Below are 18665 nucleotides of genomic sequence, written 5' to 3'. Positions count from 1 at the left end.
TGACAGTGTGTGTACGCACAGACTCACTGACAGTGGGCCAAACACACACAGACTCACTGACAGTGTGTGTACGCACAGACTCACAGACAGTGTGTGTACGCACAGACTCACAGACAGTGGGACAAACACACGCACAAACTCACAGATTGTGCATACGCACAGACTCACTGACAGTGTGTGTACGCACAGACTCACTGCCAGTGGGACAAACACATGCACTGGCACACTGACTCAATGACCCAATGCATTTTGCATCTCGAATGTGTTTATTGATATTTTGTTGGAATACAAAGAACAACAATTATTAACCATATCCAAATAATAAACTTTATTAACATGACATGTTTTATAACTGTTCTGTTGAATTTTTTACATATTATTTTGCCATGGCACAGCTCCCTCCGCATTGAAATAATCTCTAAATGTATCTCGAATGCATTTTGCAATTTTCCCTGGTGCACTGTTAGCTTTATTTCTGCGGAATGAAGTAGGAAGTACTGCTGTACTATCATTCATTACACCATCATATGCTCCTTCCAAATCGATTACCACATTATGTAGTATAGCTACACATTTCACTATACTTTTTGCATTGGGCACCGAAGTTTCTATCGCTTTAAATAGTATGCGCCATTTCGCTGACATTATACCAAATGCGCACTCTACATACCGTCTGGCCCTCGACAGTCTGGTAATTTGTCTCTGGAACTGGATGGCAAAGCTTTCGCGTCAGGAAGCACCAATTTATTTTGTTCTATTAACTTCTATAGTGATGATGCTGTAAATACTCCCCCATCACTTTGTTTGCCATACGCTCCCACATCAATGGCTAGAAACCGACATTTTGCATCAGCAACTGCTTGTAATACAATCGAGTGAAAATGTTTGTAGTTATAAAACATTGAACCTGAATTTGTAGGGTGTTTGATTCTTATATGTTTTCCATCTACACAGCCCACACAATTTGGAAAATTCCATTTCAACTCAAATTCTTTAGAAACATTTTCAAGCAAGTCAACAGTTGGAAATGGCATATGGTCTGGTTGCAATGCATTATATATTGCGGTACATGTTTCATGTACAATTGATGCAACGGTGCTTTTTCCCATCTTGAATGAAAACGACAAGGAACGGAACGATGCCCCAGTTGACAGAAATCTGCAAAATATTAATTAAAACAATGCAAGAGTTATTACACATTGTTTAAATCCATTGCATTCCATTGTATGTATCTCTCGCTCTCTCTCTCGCTCTCTCTCTCTCGCTCTCTCTCTCGCTCTATATATATATATATATATATATATATATATATATATATATATATATATATATATATATATGCACACATACACATATATATATATATATATTTTATACAGACCGGCCCTACAAGACCAGTTTACCGCGACCGCACACTACAACGCATACAGGTACATATATATATATATATATATACCCACACACATATATATATGCATACATTTGTATATATATTTATATTTATAACATGTATGTACGTGTATGCGTCTACATTTAGGTATATGCATGTATATATTAAAGAATATATATATATATATGTCTTGTCTTTCTGTGTACTCCACTTCGATGACAGAATTTTTGACTTTCATACCGTCTTAGGACCTCACAACAAGGACATTATTGTCATGATAATCACATATATATATATGTACGAATGATTATATATTTTTTAAAAATGACCGCAAAGTGATCATCAATCTTTCTTCGGCACGAATAATTTTGCATAAATTTGTCTGGAATGGAGTTATAGCTTCTTCAAAATGTTTAAAGATGTAGTCGAAAGTTTTTATTGACATTCTCATATATTCGTAGAATTTTTGCTCGTGCGAACGTAGAAATGGGTATAATGTGGCAAATTCACCAAGTGTCGCACGCTGCCGATTAATTTCATGTACGTTTGTTGTTCTGCCCCCCCAAAAAGCAGTTTTCAAATAGACACTCTCCATTAGGAAAAAAATACACATCTCCTTTGACAAAGACATGCTTAATGTCAATTTTTGGTTTGAGATATATTATGCTTTCCTCAGCTATTATCTTTTGCTGTTATGCTTTCCCTTTATTCTTCAAATCTCCTCTCTTCACCGCACAGTGTGCCAGGCCTCGCACCCGGCCTTAATACAAGGGGGGGGGGGGGGGGGGTGCTGTTAAATCTCGCTACTTCATGCACAGGGTCAGGACCAATCAAGCAGACACTGGGAGCACACAGGACACTGATTTCATCCACAATGGTTTCCCTCCTCGAGCCCTGAGGTTGGCGCCATGACGTTCACGTTGGCGCTTCCATACCACGTGAGCACGTTGTTCCGCAGCACGGCGCCATGACGTGGACGTCGGGGCTTCGACCCCGACTTGACCCCGTTACTCCGCCTACCTTCGCGCACGCTGGCTCGCCTGCAAGTCCATGCCATCGCGCAGACTTCAGCAGGCGAGCCTCAGCGTCAGCGCGCCTCCGCGCTGATCACGCCTCTATGGCCCGGGCCTAAGTCTGTGTAACAAAGGAGTCATTTGGTTGCACCTTTAATAAGAAGTTGTATATATTCAGTGTAGGTCCCTGCTAATCGGAGTTTACCTTGGTGAGATTGGCAGGCTTGAATCATGTTTTGATTAAAAGATACAACCAAATTACTCCTTTGTTACACAGTTTTAGGTGAAAAAAGTGTGTGTGTGCCGAGCAAGCGCATTTTAAGTGAAACTTCTTTGTCTTTTGTTACTGTTTTGTCACAGAAATTGTATTTATAATGGTGATGTTTTTAATTAAAAATCAAAACAATTTCAGTGCCAAAACGCAATGAAGTTTGACTTAGAACACGTGTTTTAGCTATTTGCACTTCTATATTTATAATAACTGTGAATTCCTTGTGTGTGTCTGTGTGTCAGTCAGTGAGTCAGTGTTTGTGTCTCTCAGTGTGGTGTGTGTTATTCTCAGAGTCCTGCCCCATCTCTCTCCTGACTCTCTTCACCCCCCCCCCCACCCCCCTCCGGTAGAGTTGCAGACACTACTGTGTGTGCTGGTGCCTTCTGCCGTAGCAACCCCCCCCCCCATCGGCGGAGGTGCGGAGACACAGGGAGGGGTGGTTTGTCTCTCCCCTGTGCGGTCTGTGTCTTGCTCGGCGGAGGTACGGGGATATGGGGGCGTTCGCCGTCTGACTGGTGGGGGGGGGGGAATGGGGGATCAGCGGTTCACTGGGGGGAGGGGGCTGCGGTGACGTGGGGGATGCGGTGCTGCGGTGGAAGCGGGGGGATGCGGAGCGCTCAACCCTCCTCCCCGTTACCGGACCAGAGAGCGTAAGGGTAGGGGAGAGAGCGTGCGGAGGCGGGGGAGAGAGCGCGTGGGGGTGGGGGAGAGAGGGGGCGGGGGAGAGAGGGGGCGGGGGAGAGAGACCGCGGGGGCGGGGGAGAGAGAGCGCGGGGGCAGGGCAGAGAGAGCGTGGGGGGCCGGGGAGAGAGAGCGCGGGGGTGGGGGAGAGAGCGCGGGTGCCGGGGAGAGAAAGCGCGGGTGCCGGGGAGAGAGACCGCGGGGGTGCGGGAGAGAGACCGCGGGGACAGGGGAGAGAGACCGCGGGAACAGGGGAGAGAGACCGCGGGGGAGAGAGACCACGTGGGACAGGGGAGGAAGAGCGCTGGGGCAGGGGAGAGAGAGTGCGGGGGCGGGGGAGTGAGACCGCAGGGGAGAGAGACCACGGGGGACGGGGAGAGAGAGCGCGGGGGTCGGGGAGAGAGCGCGGGGGCCGGGGAGAGAGCGCGGGGGCCGGGGAGAAAGGCAGCGGGGGCGGGGGAGAGAGACCGCGGTGGTGGGGGAGAGAGCATGGGGAGAGAGAGCGCGGGGCGGGGGAGAGAGAGCACGGGGAGAGAGAGCGCGGGGCAGAGAGAGCGCAGGGCAGGGGAGAGAGCACGGGGAGAGAGAGTGCGGGGGAGAGAGCGCGGGGCGGGGGAGAGAGAGCACGGAGAGAGGGGGCGGGGGAGAGAGAGCGTGGGGGCGGGGGAGAGAGAGCACGGGCCAGGGAGAGAGAGCACGGGGGAGAGAGAGCACGGGGCAGGGGAGAGAGAGCACGGGGGAGAGAGGGGGCGGGGGGGCGTGGGAGAGAGAGCGTGGGGGCAGGGGAAAGAGAGCACAGGGGGAGAGAGGTGGTGGGGGAGAGAGAACATGGAAGAGAGCGCGGGGCGGGGGAGAGAGGGGGCGGGGGTGAGAGAATGTGGGAGAGAGAGCGCGGGGGAGGGGGAGAGAGAGCGCGGGGGAGAGAGAGCGTGGGGGGCGGGGAAGAGAGAGCGCAGGGGAGAGAGAGCGTGGGGGGCAGGGGAGAGAGAGCACGGGGAGAGAGCACGGGGGAGAGAGGGCGCAGGGGGCGTGGGAGAGAGAGCGTGGGGGCAGGGGAGAGAGAGCACAGGGGGAGAGAGGGGGCGGGGGAGAGAGAACATGGAAGAGAGAGCGGGGCGGGGGAGAGAGAGCGCGGGGGAGAGAGAGCGTGGGGGGTGGGGGAGAGAGAGCGCGGGGGAGAGAGTGTGGGGGGCGGGGGAGAGAGCGTGGGGGGCAGGGGAGAGAGAGCATGGGGGGCGAGGGAGAGAGAGCGCGGGAAAGAGAGGGGGTGGGGGAGAGAGAGCGTTGGGGGCAGGGAATAGAGAGCACGGGGGAGAGAGGGGGCGGGGGAGAGAGAACGTGGAAGAGAGCGCGGGGCGGGGGAGAGGGGGCGGGGGGGAGAGAACGTGGGAGAGAAAGCGCGGGGGCAGGGGAGAGAGCACGGGGAGAGAGAGCGCAGGGGCGGGGGAGATAGAGCACGGGGGAGAGAGCGCGGGGGCAGGGGGAGAGAGAACATGGGAGAGAGAGCACGGGGGAGAGAGTGCGGGGGCATGGGAGAGAGCATGGGGAGAGAGGTAGCGGGGGCGTGGGATAGAGAGCGCGGGGGCGTGGGAAAGAGCGCGGGGGGCAGGGGAGAGAGAGCGCGGGGGGCAGGGGAGAGAGAGCGCGGGGGGTAGGGGAGAGAGAGCACGGGGGCGGGAGAGAGGGCGCAGGGGGGCGGGGGAGAAAGAGCGCGGGGGCAGGGGAGAGAGAGCGCGGGGGCGGGGGAGAGAGAGCGCGGGGGACGCGGGGGAGAGAGAGCGCGGGGGCGGGAGAGAGGGCGCAGGGGGGCGGGGGAGAGAGCACGGGGAGTGGGAGAGAGGGCGCAGGGGGGCGAGTGAGAGGGTGCAGGGGGGGGCGGGGGAGAGGGAGCGGGAGAGAGCACGGGGGGGCAGGAGAGAGCACGGGGCAGGGGAGAGAGAGCAGGAGCGGGAGAGAGAGCACGGGGGACGGGAGAGAGGGCGCAGGGGAGCGGGAGAGAGAGCACGGGGGGCGGGAGAGACGGCGCAGGGGGGCGGGGGAGCACTGCTCTCTCCCCCGATCCTCTCTCTCTTTCCCCCCGCTGCTCTCTCTCCCCCCATTGCTCTCTCTCCCTCCCATTGCTTTCTCTCCCTCCCATTGCTCTCTCCCCCCCATTGCTCTCTCTCCCCCCCATTGCTCTCTCTCCCCCCCATTGCTCTCTCCCCCCATTGCTCTCTCCCTACATTGCTCTCTCTCCCCCCATTGCTCTCTCTCCCCCCCATTGCTCTCTTTCCCCCCCACATTGCTCTCCCCCCCCCATTGCTCTCTCCTCCCCCATTACTTTCTCCCCCCCCATTGCTCTGTCTCCATCCCATTGCTCTCCCCCCCATTGTTCTTTCTCCTCCCCCCCATTGCTCTTCCCCCCGCTCTCTCCACCCCATTGCTCTCTCCCCCCCGCTTTCTCTCCCCCCGCTCTCTCTCCCCCCCCATTGCTCTCTCCCCCCTGCTCTCCTGCCACCCCTGCGCTCCCTCCCCCGCCCCCCTGCGCTCTCTCCCCCGCTCCCCCTGTGCTCTCTCTCCTGCCCCCCTTGCGCCCTCTCCCCCGTCCCCCTGCGCCCTCTCTCCCGCCCCTGCACTCTCTCACCCGCCCCCCTGCGCTCTCTCCCCCGCCCCCAGTGCTTCAACCTATGTTGCATATTGACACCCCAAGTAATTTCTGAAATGAATTACACCTTTTTTCACCATGGTTTTCCATGCCTGATTTTTCCTAAATTAAGAGAGCGCGGGGAAGAGAGAGCGCGGGGGCGGGGAAGAGAGCGCGGGGAAGAGAGAGCGCGGGGGCGGGAAAAGCGAGCGCGGGGCGGGGAAGAGAGGGGGCGGGGAAGAGAGGGGGCGGGGAAGAGAGGGGGCGGGGAAGAGAGCGCGGGGAAGAGAGCGCGGGGGCAGGGGAGAGAGAGCGCGGGGGCAGGGGAGAGAGAGAGCGCGGGGGCGGGGGAGAGAGAGCACGGGGGCGGGGGAGAGAGAGCGCGGGGGCGGGGAAGAGAGAGTGCGGGGGCAGGGGAGAGAGAGCGCGGGGGCAGGGGGGTGAGAGCGGGGGGGCAGGGGGGAGAGAGTGCGGGGGTGGGGAAGAGAGAGCGCGGGGGCGGGGAAGAGAGAGCGCGGGGAAGAGAGTTCGCGGGGGCTAGGAAGAGAGCGCGGGGAAGAGAGAGCGCGGGGCAGGGGAGAAAGCGCGGGGAAGAGAGAGCACGGGGGCTAGAAAGAGAGAGCGCAGGGAAAAGAGAGCGTGGGGGCAGGGAAGAGAGAGCGCGGGGGCAGGGGAGAGAGAGCGTGGGGGCAGGGGGGTGAGAGCGGGGGGGCAGGGGGTGAGAGCGGGGGGGCAGGGGGGAGAGAGTGCGGGGGTGGGGAAGAGAGAGCGTGGGGGCGGGGAAGAGAGAGCGCGGGGAAGAGAGAGCGCGGGGAAGAGAGCGCGGGGGCAGGGGAGAGCGCGTGGGGACGAGGAAGAGAGAGCGCGGGGCAGGGAAGAGAGAGCGAGGGGGCGGGGGAGAGAGACCACGTGGGACAGGGGAGGAAGAGCGCTGGGGCAGGGGAGAGAGAGTGCGGGGGAGGGGGAGTGAGACCGCAGGGGAGAGAGACCACGGGGGCCGGGGAGAGAGAGCGCGGGGGTCGGGGAGAGAGCGCGGGGGCCGGGAGAGAGAGCGCGGGGGCCGTGGAGAAAGGCCGCGGGGGCGGGGGAGAGAGAGCGCTGGTGCAGGGGAGAGAGACCGCGGGGGCGGGGGAGAGACCGCGGGGCAGGGGAGAGAGACCACGGGGGCGGGGGAGAGAGCGTGGGGAAAGGGGAGGGAGAGCGCGGGGGCCGGGGAGAGAGGACTTCGGGGGCGGGGGAGAGAGAGCGCTGGTGCAGGGGAGAGAGACCGCGGGGGCGGGGGAGAGAGACCGCGGGGGCGGGGAGAGAGCGTGGGGAAAGAGGAGGGAGAGTGCGGGGGGAGGCGAGAGAGAGCGCGGGGGAGGGGAGAGAGAGCTCGGGGGAAGGGGAGAGAGAGCGCGGGGGAAGGGGAGAGAGAGCGCGGGGGCGGGGAAGAGAGAGTGCGGGGGCGGGGAAGAGAGAGCGCGGGGGCGGGGAAGAGAGAGCGTGGGGCGGGGAAGAGAGCGAGGGGGCGGGGAAGAGAGCGCGGGGAAGATAGAGCGCGGGGGCAGAGGGGAGAGAGTGCGGTGGCGGGGGAGAGAGAGCGTGGGGGCGGGGAAGAGAGCGCGGGGAAGAGAGAGCGCGGGGGCGAGGAAGAGAGAGCGTGGGGGCGAGGAAGAGAGTGCGGGGAAGAGAGAGCGCGGGGGCGAGGAAGAGAGAGTGTGGGGGCGAGGAAGAGAGCGTGGGGGCGAGGAAGAGAGAGTGTGGGGGCGAGGAAGAGAGTGTGGGGAAGAGAGAGCGCGGGGGCAGGGAAAGGGAGCGCAGGGAAGAGAGAGCGCGGGGCAGGGAAGAGAGAGGGCGGGGAAGAGAGAGCGCGGGGGCAGGGGAGAGAAAGCGCGGGGGCGGGGAAGAGAGCGCTGGGGCGGGGAAGAGGGGGCGGGGAAGAGGGGGCGGGGAAGGGAGTGCGGGGACAGGGGAGAGAGAGTGTGGGCGTAGGGGAGAGAGAGCGCGGGGCGGGGAAGAGAGAGCGCGGGGGGCGGAGAAGCGAGAGAGCGGGGAAGAGAGGGCGGGGGCAGGGAAGAGAGCGTGGGGGCAGGGAGAGAGAGCGCGGGAGCAGGGGAGAGAGAGAGCGCGGGGGCGGGGGAGAGAGAGCACGGGGGCGGGGGAGAGAGAGCGCGGGGGCGGGGAAGAGAGAGTGCGGGGGCAGGGGAGAGAGAGCGCGGGGGCAGGGGGGTGAGAGCGGGGGGGCAGGGGGGAGAGAGTGCGGGGGTGGGGAAGAGAGAGCGCGGGGGCGGGGAAGAGCGTTCGCGGGGGCTAGGAAGAGAGCGCGGGAAGAGAGAGCGCGGGGCAGGGGAGAGAGCGCGGGGAAGAGAGAGCACGGGGGCTAGAAAGAGAGAGCGCAGGGAAGAGAGAGCGCGGGGGCAGGGAAGAGAGAGCGCGGGGGCAGGGGAGAGAGCGCGGGGGCAGGGGAGAGAGCGCGGGGGCGAGGAAGAGAGAGCGCGAAGAAGAGAGAGTGCGTGGGCAGGGGAGAGAGAGCACGGGGGGCGAGGAAGAGAGAGCGCGGGGAAGAGAGAGTGCGGGGAAGAGAGAGCACGGGGGTAGGGGAGAGAGTGAGGGGGCGAGGAAAAGAGCGCGGGGGCAGGGGAGAGAGTGCGCGGGGGGAGGGGAGTGAGAGCGCGGGGGTGAGGAAGAGAGAGCGCGGGGAAGAGAGAGTGCGGGGAAGAGAGCGCGGGGGCAGGGGAGAGAGAGCGAGGGGGCGGGGGAGAGAGACCACGTGGGACAGGGGAGGAAGAGCGCTGGGGCAGGGGAGAGAGAGTGCGGGGGCGGGGGGAGTGAGACCGCAGGGGAGAGAGACCACGGGGGCCGGGGAGAGAGAGCGCGGGGGTCGGGGAGAGAGCGCGGGGGCCGGGGAGAGAGAGCGCGGGGGCAAGGGAGAAAGGCCGCGGGGGCGGGGAGAGAGAGCGCTGGTGCAGGGGAGAGAGACCGTGGGGGCAGGGGAGAGACCGCGGGGGCAGGGGAGAGAGACCGCGGGGGCGGGGGAGAGAGCGTGGGGAAAGGGGAGGGAGAGCGCGGGGGCCGGGGAGAGAGGACTTCGGGGGCGGGGGAGAGAGAGCGCTGGTGCAGGGGAGAGAGACTGCGGGGGCGGGGGAGAGAGACCGCGGGGGCGGGGAGAGAGCGTGGGGAAAGGGGAGGGAGAGTGCGGGGGGAGGGGAGAGAGAGCGCGGGTGAGGGGAGAGAGAGCTCGGGGGAAGGGGAGAGAGAGCGCTGGGGAAGGGGAGAGAGAGCGCGGGGGCGGGAAAGAGAGAGTGCGGGGGCGGGGAAGAGAGAGCGCGGGGCGGGGGAAGAGAGAGCGTGGGGCGGGGAAGAGAGCGAGGGGGCGGGGAAGAGAGCGCGAGGAAAAGAGAGCTTGGGGGCGGGGAAGAGAGCGCGGGGAAGATAGAGCGCGGGGGCAGAGGGGAGAGAGTGCGGTGGCGGGGGAGAGAGAGCGTGGGGGCGGGGAAGAGAGCGCGGGGAAGAGAGAGCGCGGGGGCGAGGAAGAGAGAGCGTCGGGGCGAGGAAGAGAGAGCGTGGGGACGAGGAAGAGAGCGCGGGGAAGAGAGAGCGCGGGGGCGAGGAAGAGAAAGTGTGGGGGCGAGGAAGAGAGCGTGGGGAAGAGAGAGCACGGGGGCGAGGAAGAGAGAGTGTGGGGGCGAGGAAGAGAGTGTGGGGAAGAGAGAGCGCGGGGGCGGGGAAGAGAGCGCAGGGAAGAGAGAGCGCGGGGAAGGGGAGAGAGAGCGCGGGGAAGAGAGAGAGCGGGGGCAGGGGAGAGAAAGCGCGGGGGCGGGGAAGAGAGCGCTGGGGCGGGGAAGAGAGGGCGGGGAAGAGGGGGCGGGGAAGGGAGCGCGGGGACAGGGGAGAGAGAGTGTGGGCATAGGGGAGAGAGAGCGCGGGGCGGGGAAGAGAGAGCGCGGGGGCGGAGAAGCGAGAGCGCGGGGAAGAGAGGGCGGGGGCAGGGAAGAGAGCGTGGGGGCAGGGGAGAGAGAGCGCGGGGGCAGGGGAGAGAGAGCACGGGGGCGGGGAAGAGAGAGCGCGGGGGCAGGGGAGAGAGAGCGCAGGGGCGCGGGGGAGAGAGCGCGGGGGCAGGGGGGAGAGAGCGCGGGGCGGGGAAGAGAGAGCGCGGGGAAGAGAGAGCGCGGGGAAGAGAGAGCGCGGGGGCTAGGGAGAGAGAGCGCGGGGAAGAGAGAGCGCGGGGCAGGGGAGAGAGCGCGAAGGCAGGGGAGAGAGCGTGGGGCGAGGAAGAGAGAGCGCGGGGAAGAGAGAGCGCGAGGGCGGGGAAAGAGCGAGCGCGGGGCGGGGAAGAGAGAGCGCGGGGGCGGGGAAGAGAGAGCACGGGGGCGGGGAAGAGAGAGCGCCGGGGCGGGGAAGAGAGCACGGGGGCGGGGAAGAGAGAGCGCCGGGGCGGGGAAGAGAGCGCGGGGAAGAGAGAGCGCGAGGGGCAGGGGATAGTGAGCGCGGGGGCGGGGGAGAGTGAGCGCGGGGGGGCGGGGAAGAGAGCGGGGGCGGGGAAGAGAGGGGGCATGGAAGAGAGCGCGGGGGCAGGGGAGAGAGAGCGCGGGGCAGGGGGAAGAGAGAGTGCCGGGGCGGGGAAGAGAGCGCGGGGAAGAGAGAGCGCGGGGGCAGGGGAGAGTGAGCGCGGGGGTGGGGGAGAGTGAGCGCGGGGGCGGGGAAGAGAGCGGGGGCGGGAAGAGAGGGGGCATGGAAGAGAGCGCGTGGGCAGGGGAGAGAGAGCGCGGGGGCAGGGGAAGAGAGAGCGCGGGGTGGGGAAGAGAGCACGGGGGCAGGGGAGAGAGAGTGCGGGGGCAGGGGGGAGAGAGCGCGGGGGCAGGGGGGAGAGAGTGCGGGGGCAGGGAAGAGAGAGCGCGGGGGCGGGGAAGCGACAGCGCGGGGAAGAGAGAGCACGGGGGCTAGGAAGAGAGCGCGGGGAAGAGAGAGCGCGGGGCAGGGGAGAGAGCGCAGGGAAGAGAGAGCGCGGGGGCTAGAAAGAGAGAGCGCTGGGAAGAGAGAGCATGGGGGCAGGGAAGAGAGAGCGCGGGGGCGGGGAAAAGAGCGCAGGGAAGAGAGAGCGCGGGGGCTAGGAAGAGAGAGCGCGGGGAAGAGAGAGCGCGGGGCAGGGGAGAGAGCGCGAAGGCAGGGAAGAGAGCGCGGGGCGAGGAAGAGAGAGCACGGGGAAGAGTGAGCGCGGGGGCGGGGAAGAGTGAGCGCGGGGGCGGGGAAGAGAAAGCGCGGGGGCGGGGAAGAGAAAGCGTGGGGGCGGGGAAGAGAAAGCGTGGGGCGGGGAAGAGAGCGCGGGGAAGAGAGAGCGCGGGGGGCGGGGAAGAGAGCGCGGGGAAGAGAGAGTGCGGGGGCGGGGAAGAGAGCGCGAGGGCGGGGAAGAGAGGGGGCGGGGAAGAGAGCGCGGGGAAGAGAGCGCGGGGGCAGGGGAGAGAGAGCGCGGGGCTGGGGAGAGAGAGCGCGGGGGCAGGGAAGAGAGAGCGCGGGGGTAGGGGAGAGAGAGCGCGGGGTCAGGGGGGAGAGAGCGCGGGGGCAGGGGGGAGAGAGTGCAGGGGCGGGGAAGAGAGAGCGCGGGGAAGAGAGTTCGCGGGGGCTAGGAAGAGAGCGCGGGGAAGAGAGAGCGCGGGGCAGGGGAGAGAGCGCGGGGCGAGGAAGAGAAAGCGCGGGGAAGAGAGAGCGCGGGGGGCTAGAAAGAGAGAGCGCGGGGAAGAGAGAGACCGGGGGCAGGGAAGAGAGAGCGCGGGGGCAGGGGAGAGAGCGCGGGGGCAGGGGAGAGAGCGCGGGGGCGAGGAAGAGAGAGCGCGAAGAAGAGAGAGCGCGTGGGCAGGGGAGAGAGAGCACGGGGGCGAGGAAGAGAGAGTGCGGGGAAGAGAGCGCGGGGGCAGGGGAGAGAGCGCGGGGGCGAGGAAGAGAGAGCGCGGGGCAGGGAAGAGAGAGCGAGGGGGGGGGAGAGAGAGCGTGGGGGCGGGGAAGAGAGAGCGCGGGGGTGGGGAGAGAGAGCGTGTGGGTGGGAGAGAGAGCGCAGGACAGGGGAGAGAGCGCAGGGACAGGGGAGAGAGAGTGCGGGGGTGGGGGAGACAGCGCAGGGACAGGGGAGAGAGAGTGCGGGGCGGGGGAGAGAGAGCGCGGAGCGGGGAAGAGAGCGCGGGAATGGGGGGGAGAGAGCGCGGGGCAGGGGAGAGAGGGGGCGGGGGAGAGAGGGGGCGGGCGGGGAAGAGGGCGCGGGAGCAGGGGAGAGAGAGCGCGGGGGCAGGGGGGGAGAGAGCGTGGGGGCAGGGGGGAGAGAGTGCGGGGGCGGGGAAGAGAGAGCGCGGGGGTGGGTAAGAGAGAGCATGGGGAAGAGAGAGTGCGGGGGCTAGGAAGAGAGCGCGGGGAAGAGAGAGCGCGGGGCAGGGGAGAGAGCGAGGGGGCAGGGAAGAGAGAGCGAGGGGGCAGGGGAGAGAGCGCGGGGGCAGAAGAGAGAGAGCGCGAAGAAGAGAGCGCGTGGGCAGGGGAGAGAGAGCGCGGGGGCGAGGAAGAGAGAGCGCAGGGAAGAGAGAGTGTGGGGAAAAGAGAGCGCGGGGGCAGGGGAAAGTGCGGGGGTGAGGAAGAGAGTGCGGGGGCAGGGGAGAGAGAGCACGGGGGTGAGGAAGAGAGAGCGCGGGGAAGAGAGCGCGGGGGCAGGGGAGAGAGCGCGGGGGTGAGGAAAAGAGAGCGCGGGGCACGGAAGAGAGAGCGAGGGGGGGAGAGAGCGTGGGGGCGGGGAAGAGAGAGCGTGGGGGTGGGGAAGAGAGAGCACGGGGGTGGGGAGAGAGAGCGCAGGGACAGGGGAGAGAGAGCGCGGGGACAGGGGAGAGAGAACGCGGGGCGGGGGAGACAGAGCGCGGGGACAGGGAGAGAGAGCGCGGGGCGGGGGAGAGAGAGCGTGGAGCGGGGAAGAGAGTGCGGGGGTATGGGGGGAGAGCGCGGGGCGGGGGAGAGAGGGGGCGAGGGAGAGGGGGCGGGGAGAGAGGGGGTGGGGAAGAGAGAGCGCGGGGGCGGGGGAGAGAGAGGGCGTGGAGAGAGAGGGCGGGGGGAGGGGGTGGGGGAGGGGGAGAGAGAGGGTGGGGGAGGGGGAGAGATCCGCGGGGGAGAGAGACCGCGGGGGAGAGAGGGGAGGGGGAGAGAGAGGGTGGGGGAGAGAGAGGGCGGGGGAGAGAGGGGGCAGGGGAGAGTGGGCGGGGGAGAGAAACCGCGGGGGCGGGGGAGAGAGAGCGCGGGGGCGGGGGAGAGAGAGCACGGGGCGGGGGAGAGGGACCGCGGGGCGGGGGAGAGAGACTGCAGGGGTGGGGGGGGGGAAGGAGAGAGACTGCGGGGTGGGAGAGAGAGACCGTGGGGCGGGGGAGAAAGGGCAAAGGGGGCGGGGGAGAGAGGGAAAAGGGGGCGGGGGAGAGAGAGCGTGGGGTGCGGGGGAGAGAGCGCGGAGGAGAGAGACTGCGGGGGCGGGGGAGAGAAGGGGCAGGGGAGAGAGTGCAGGGGAGAGAGAGCGCGGGGGAGAGAGCGCAGGGGAGAGAGAGCGTGGGGGCGGGGGAGAGAGAGTGCGGGGCGGGGTAGAGAGAGCACGGGGAGAGGGGGTGGGGGAGAGAGAGGGCGGGGGAGAGAGCGCGGGGGAGAGAGAGCGCGGGGGAGAGAGCGTGGGGGAGAGAGAGCGTGGGGGGCGGGGAAGAGAGAGCGCAGGGGAGAGAAAGCGTGGGGGCGGGGGGAGAGAGAGCACGGGGGAGAGAGAGCGTGGGGGGCGGGGAAGAGAGAGCGCTGGGAGAGAGAGCGTGGGGGGTGGGGGAGAGAGGTGGCGGGGGAGAGAGCGTGGGGGGCGGGGGAGAGAGAGCGTGGGGGGCAGGGGAGAGAGAGCATGGGGAGCGGGGGAGAGAGAGCGCGGGAGAGAGAGAGCGGGGCGGGGGAGGGAGAGCATGGGGAGAGAGAGCGCGGGGCAGAGAGAGCGCGGGGCAGGGGAGAGAGCACGGGGAGAGAGAGTGCGGGGGAGAGAGCGCGGGGCAGGGGAGAGAGAGCACGGAGAGAGGGGGCGGGGGAGAGAGAGCATGGGGGCGGGGAAGAGAGAGCACGGGCCAGGGAGAGAGAGCACGGGGAGAGAGAGCACGGGGCAGGGGAGAGAGAGCACGGGGGAGAGAGGGGGCGGGGGGCGTGGGAGAGAGAGCGTGGGGGCAGGAGAAAGAGAGCACAGGGGGAGAGAGGGGGTGGGGGAGAGAGAACATGGAAGAGAGCGCGGGGCGGGGGAGAGAGGGGGCGGGGGGAGAGAGGGGGCAGGGGTGAGAGAATGTGGGAGAGAGAGCGCTGGGGCGGGGGAGAGAGAGCGCGGGGGAGAGAGAGCGTGGGGGGCGGGGAAGAGAGAGCGCAGGGAGAGAGCGTGGGGGGCAGGGGAGAGAGAGCACGGGGAGAGAGCACGGGGGAGAGAGGGCGCAGGGGGTGTGGGAGAGAGAGCGTGGGGGCAGGGGAGAGAGAGCACAGGAGGAGAGAGGGGGCGGGGGAGAGAGAACATGGAAGAGAGCGCGGGGCGGGGGAGAGAGGGGGCGGGGTGAGAGAATGTGGGAGAGAGAGCGCGGGGGCGGGGGAGAGAGAGCGCGGGGGAGAGAGAGCGTGGGGGAGAGAGAGCGTGGGGGTGGGGGAGAGAGAGCGCGGGGCAGGGGAGAGAGCGCGAAGGCAGGGGAGAGAGCGCGGGGTGAGGAAGAGAGAGCACGGGGAAGAGAGAGCGCGGGGGCGGGGAAGAGTGAGCGCGGGGGCGGGGAAGAGAAAGCGCGGGGCGGGGAAGAGAAAGCGCGGGGGCGGGGAAGAGAGAGCGTGGGGCGGGGAAGAGAGCGCGGGGAAGAGAGAGCGCGGGGGCGGGGAAGAGAGCGCGTGAAAGAGAGAGTGCGGGGGCGGGGAAGAGAGCGCGGGGGCGGGGAAGAGAGGGGGCGGGGAAGAGAGCGCGGGGAAGAGAGCGCGGGGGCAGGGGAGAGAGAGCGCGGGGGCGGGGGAGAGAGAGCGCGGGGGCGGGGAAGAGAGAGCGCAGGGGTAGGGGAGAGAGAGCGCGGGGTCAGGATGGAGAGAGCGCGGGGTCAGGGGGGGGAGAGTGCGGGGGTGGGGAAGAGAGAGCGCGGGGGCGGGGAAGAGAGAGCGCGGGGGAAGAGAGTTCGCGGGGGCTAGGAAGAGAGCGCGGGGAAGAGAGAGCGCGGGGCAGGGGAGCGAGCGCGGGGCGAGGAAGAGAAAGCGCGGGGAAGAGAGAGCGCGGGGGCTAGAAAGAGAGAGCGCGGGGAAGAGAGAGACCGGGGGCAGGGAAGAGAGAGCGCGGGGGCAGGGGAGAGAGCGCGGGGGCAGGGGAGAGAGCGCGGGGGCGAGGAAGAGAGAGCGCGAAGAAGAGAGAGCGCGTGGGCAGGGGAGAGAGAGCACGGGGGCGAGGAAGAGAGAGTGCGGGGAAGAGAGCGCGGGGGCTAGGAAGAGAGCGCGGGGAAGAGAGAGCGCGGGGCAGGGGAGAGAGCGCGGGGCGAGGAAGAGAAAGCGCGGGGAAGAGAGAGCGCGGGGGCTAGAAAGAGAGAGCGCGGGAAGAGAGAGACCGGGGGCAGGGAAGAGAGAGCGCGGGGGCAGGGGAGAGAGCGCGGGGGCAGGGGAGATAGCGCGGGGCGAGGAAGAGAGAGCGCGAAGAAGAGAGAGCGCGTGGGCAGGGGAGAGAGAGCACGGGGGCGAGGAAGAGAGAGTGCGGGGAAGAGAGCGCGGGGGCAGGGGAGAGAGCGCGGGGGCGAGAAGAGAGAGCGCGGGGCAGGGAAGAGAGAGCGAGGGGGGGGGAGAGAGAGCGTGGGGGCGGGGAAGAGAGAGCGCGGGGGTGGGGAGAGAGAGCGTGTGGGTGGGGAAGAGAGAGCGCGGGGGTGGGGAGAGAGAGCGCAGGGACAGGGGAGAGAGCGCAGGGACAGGGGAGAGAGAGTGCGGGGGTGGGGGAGACAGCGCAGGGACAGGGGAGAGAGAGTGCGGGGCGGGGGAGAGAGAGCGCGGAGCGGGGAAGAGAGCGCGGGAATGGGGGGGAGAGAGCGCGGGGCAGGGGAGAGAGGGGGCGGGGGAGAGAGGGGGCAGGCGGGGAAGAGGGCGCGGGAGCAGGGAGAGAGAGCGCGGGGGCAGGGGGGGAGAGAGCGTGGGGGGCAGGGGGGAGAGAGTGCGGGGGCGGGGAAGAGAGAGCGCGGGGGTGGGGAGAGAGAGCATGGGGAAGAGAGAGTGCGGGGGCTAGGAAGAGAGCGCGGGGAAGAGAGAGCGCGGGGCGGGGGAGAGAGCGAGGGGCAGGGGAGAGAGAGAGCATGGGGAAGAGCGAGCGCGGGGAAGAGAGAGCGCGGGGGCAGGGAAGAGAGAGCGAGGGGGCAGGGGAGAGAGCGCGGGGGCAGAAGAGAGAGAGCGCGAAGAAGAGAGCGCGTGGGCAGGGGAGAGAGAGCGCAGGGGCGAGGAAGAGAGAGCGCAGGGAAGAGAGAGTGCGGGGAAGAGAGAGCGCGGGGGCAGGGGAGAGTGCGGGGGTGAGGAAGAGAGTGCGGGGGCAGGGGAGAGAGAGCACGGGGTGAGGAAGAGAGAGCGCTGGAAGAGAGCGCGGGGGCAGGGGAGAGAGCGCGGGGGTGAGGAAGAGAGAGCGCGGGGCACGGAAGAGAGAGCGAGGGGGGGGAGAGAGCGTGGGGGCGGGCAGAAGAGAGAGAGCGCGAAGAAGAGAGCGCGTGGGCAGGGGAGAGAGAGCGCGGGGGCGAGGAAGAGAGAGCGCAGGGAAGAGAGAGTGCGGGGAAGAGAGAGCGCGGGGGCAGGGGAGAGTGCGGGGGTGAGGAAGAGAGTGCGGGGGGGGGGGAGAGAGCGTGGGGGCGGGGAAGAGAGAGCGTGGGGGTGGGGAAGAGAGAGCACGGGGGTGGGGAGAGAGAGCGCAGGGACAGGGGAGAGAGAGCGCGGGGACAGGGGAGAGAGAACGCGGGGCGGGGGAGACAGAGCGCGGGGACAGGGAAGAGAGAGCGCGGGGCGGGGGAGAGAGAGCGTGGAGCGGGGAAGAGAGTGCGGGGGTGGGGGGGGAGAGCGCGGGGCGGGGGAGAGAGGGGGCGAGGGAGAGGGGGCGGGGAGAGAGGGGGTGGGGAAGAGAGAGCGCGGGGGCGGGGGGAGAGAGAGGGCGGGGGAGAGAGAGGGCGGGGGAGAGAGAGGGCGGGGGGAGGGGGTGGGGGAGGGGGGAGAGAGAGGGTGGGGGAGGGGGAGAGATCCGTGGGGGAGAGAGACCGCGGGGGAGAGAGGGGAGGGGGAGAGAGAGGGTGGGGGAGAGAGAGGGCGGGGGAGAGAGGGGGCAGGGGAGAGTGGGCGGGGGAGAGAAACCGCGGGGGCGGGGGAGAGAGAGCGCGGGGGCGGGGGAGAGAGAGCGCGGGGGAGAGAGAGCACGGGGCGGGGGAGAGGGACCGCGGGGCGGGGGAGAGAGACTGCAGGGTGGGGGAGAGAGACTGCGGGGTGGGAGAGAGAGACCGTGGGGCGGGGGAGAAAGGGCAAAGGGGGCGGGGGAGAGAGGGAAAAGGGGGCGGGGGAGAGAGAGCGTGGGGTGCGGGGGAGAGAGCGCGGAGGAGAGAGACTGCGGGGGTGGGGGAGAGAAGGGGCAGGGGAGAGAGTGCAGGGGAGAGAGAGCGCGGGGGAAAGAGCGCAGGGGAGAGAGAGCGTGGGGGGCGGGGGAGAGAGAGCGCGGGGCGGGGTAGAGAGAGCACGGGGGAGAGGGGGTGGGGGAGAGAGAGGGCGGGGGAGAGAGAGCGCAGGGGAGAGAGCGCGGGGAAGAGAGAGCGCGGGGCGGGGGGAGAGAGCGAGGGGCAGGGGAGAGAGAGAGCATGGGGAAGAGCGAGCGCGGGAAGAGAGAGCGCGGGGGCAGGGAAGAGAGAGCGAGGGGGCAGGGGAGAGAGCGCGGGGGCAGAAGAGAGAGAGCGCGAAGAAGAGAGCGCGTGGGCAGGGGAGAGAGAGCGCGGGGGCGAGGAAGAGAGAGCGCAGGGAAGAGAGAGTGCGGGGAAGAGAGAGCGCGGGGGCAGGGGAGAGTGCGGGGGTGAGGAAGAGAGTGCGGGGGGGGGAGAGAGCGTGGGGGCGGGGAAGAGAGAGCGTGGGGGTGGGGAAGAGAGAGCACGGGGGTGGGGAGAGAGAGCGCAGGGACAGGGAGAGAGAGCGCGGGGACAGGGGAGAGAGAACGCGGGGCGGGGGAGACAGAGCGCGGGGACAGGGAAGAGAGAGCGCGGGGCGGGGGAGAGAGAGCGTGGAGCGGGGAAGAGAGTGCGGGGGTGGGGGGGGAGAGCGCGGGGCGGGGGAGAGAGGGGGCGAGGGAGAGGGGGCGGGGAGAGAGGGGGTGGGGAAGAGAGAGCGCGGGGGCGGGGGAGAGAGAGGGCGGGGGAGAGAGAGGGCGGGGGAGAGAGAGGGCGGGGGGAGGGGGTGGGGGAGGGGGAGAGAGAGGGTGGGGGAGGGGGAGAGATCCGTGGGGGAGAGAGACCGCGGGGGAGAGAGGGAGGGGGAGAGAGAGGGTGGGGGAGAGAGAGGGCGGGGGAGAGAGGGGGCAGGGGAGAGTGGGCGGGGGAGAGAAACCGCGGGGGCGGGGGAGAGAGAGCGCGGGGGCGGGGGAGAGAGAGCGCGGGGGAGAGAGAGCACGGGGCGGGGGAGAGGGACCGCGGGGCGGGGGAGAGAGACTGCAGGGTGGGGGAGAGAGAC

At 67.0% G+C, this 18665-nt stretch overlaps 1 protein-coding gene across 1 annotated transcript; it reads right to left on the bottom strand.

The window, feature by feature from the left end:
* Positions 1–369: 369 nt before the first annotated feature.
* LOC142486104 (uncharacterized) lies at positions 370–1835 on the bottom strand. The gene is made up of 3 exons (XM_075584777.1): positions 1720–1835; positions 780–1158; positions 370–708 (listed from the first exon to the last, which is right to left on the bottom strand). Exons 1-3 carry the CDS (start codon positions 1833–1835, stop codon positions 370–372), a joined length of 834 nt encoding a protein of 277 aa, XP_075440892.1.
* Positions 1836–18665: the final 16830 nt, after the last annotated feature.

This window comes from Ascaphus truei, unplaced genomic scaffold (genome assembly GCF_040206685.1).
Source record: "Ascaphus truei isolate aAscTru1 unplaced genomic scaffold, aAscTru1.hap1 HAP1_SCAFFOLD_739, whole genome shotgun sequence".
Taxonomy (NCBI): domain Eukaryota; kingdom Metazoa; phylum Chordata; class Amphibia; order Anura; family Ascaphidae; genus Ascaphus; species Ascaphus truei.
The sequence above is the reverse complement of the archived record's forward strand: the minus strand, read 5'-3'. Positions and strand labels throughout refer to the sequence as shown.